The sequence below is a fragment of the Oxyura jamaicensis genome, chromosome 3, assembly GCF_011077185.1.
Source record: "Oxyura jamaicensis isolate SHBP4307 breed ruddy duck chromosome 3, BPBGC_Ojam_1.0, whole genome shotgun sequence".
Taxonomy (NCBI): Eukaryota; Metazoa; Chordata; class Aves; order Anseriformes; family Anatidae; genus Oxyura; species Oxyura jamaicensis.
In genome coordinates this window covers 117422190-117422942 of record NC_048895.1, presented here as the reverse complement: position 1 = coordinate 117422942, position 753 = coordinate 117422190, and the positions used below count along the sequence as shown (strand labels likewise).

The 753-nt window shown below is 67.2% G+C and overlaps 1 protein-coding gene across 2 annotated transcripts in view; it reads left to right on the top strand.

The window, feature by feature from the left end:
- Positions 1-753, top strand: part of EPHX2 (epoxide hydrolase 2) — a 13442-nt gene that overhangs the window by 6285 nt on the left and 6404 nt on the right. For both annotated transcript variants that reach the window (XM_035322982.1, XM_035322981.1), the window contains exons 11-12: positions 368-453; positions 612-723. In XM_035322982.1, coding sequence (XP_035178873.1) covers positions 368-453; positions 612-723 — 198 coding nt within the window. The remainder of the gene's footprint in view (positions 1-367; positions 454-611; positions 724-753) is intronic.

Genomic DNA, 753 nt, shown 5'->3' with positions numbered 1-753 from the left:
GTAGCACCCATCCCATGGAGGTGGCAGGTGGCATCCCGTGGAGGTGGCAGGTAGCACCCCGTGGAGGTGACAGGTAGCACCCCGTGGAGGTGACAGGTAGCATCCCGTGGAGGTGACAGGTAGCACCCCGTGGAGGTGACAGGTAGCATCCCATGGAGGTGACAGGTAGCATCCCATGGAGGTGACAGGTAGCATCCCGTGGAGGTGACAGGTGGCATCCACCCCATGGAAGTGGCGGTTTTCTCCCTGCTCGGGGCGCTGTCTCCTGCTTTGGGTGCTTTTTTTTTGGGGGGGGGGGTGGGATTTTCACCGGGATGCTGACCTCGGGGACCCGCTGGCGGTGCCCCTCCGTGTCCCCGTCCCGCAGGGCATCCCGCAGGCCGTGTTCATCGGCCACGACTGGGGCGGCGCGGTGGTGTGGAACATGGCCCTCTTCTACCCCGAAAGAGTGAGGTGGGTCGGCGCCGTGCCGCCCCTCTGGGGCCGGCGTGGGTCCCCGTGGGGATCACCCCTGGCGGGGGGGGGGAACAGCGCCGCTGGAGCCCCCCGACCCCCTGCGCGGGGGCTCTTCTCGCTCCCCGTGGTGACTTGCCCTCCCCGCGGTGCCGCAGGGCTGTGGCCTCGCTCAACACCCCGTACCGGCCCGCGGACCCCACCGTGGACATAGTGGAGAAGATGAAAAGCATCCCCACGTTCCAATACCAGTTCTACTTCCAGGAGCCGGTGAGTCGGGGGGATTTTATCCCCCCCCCC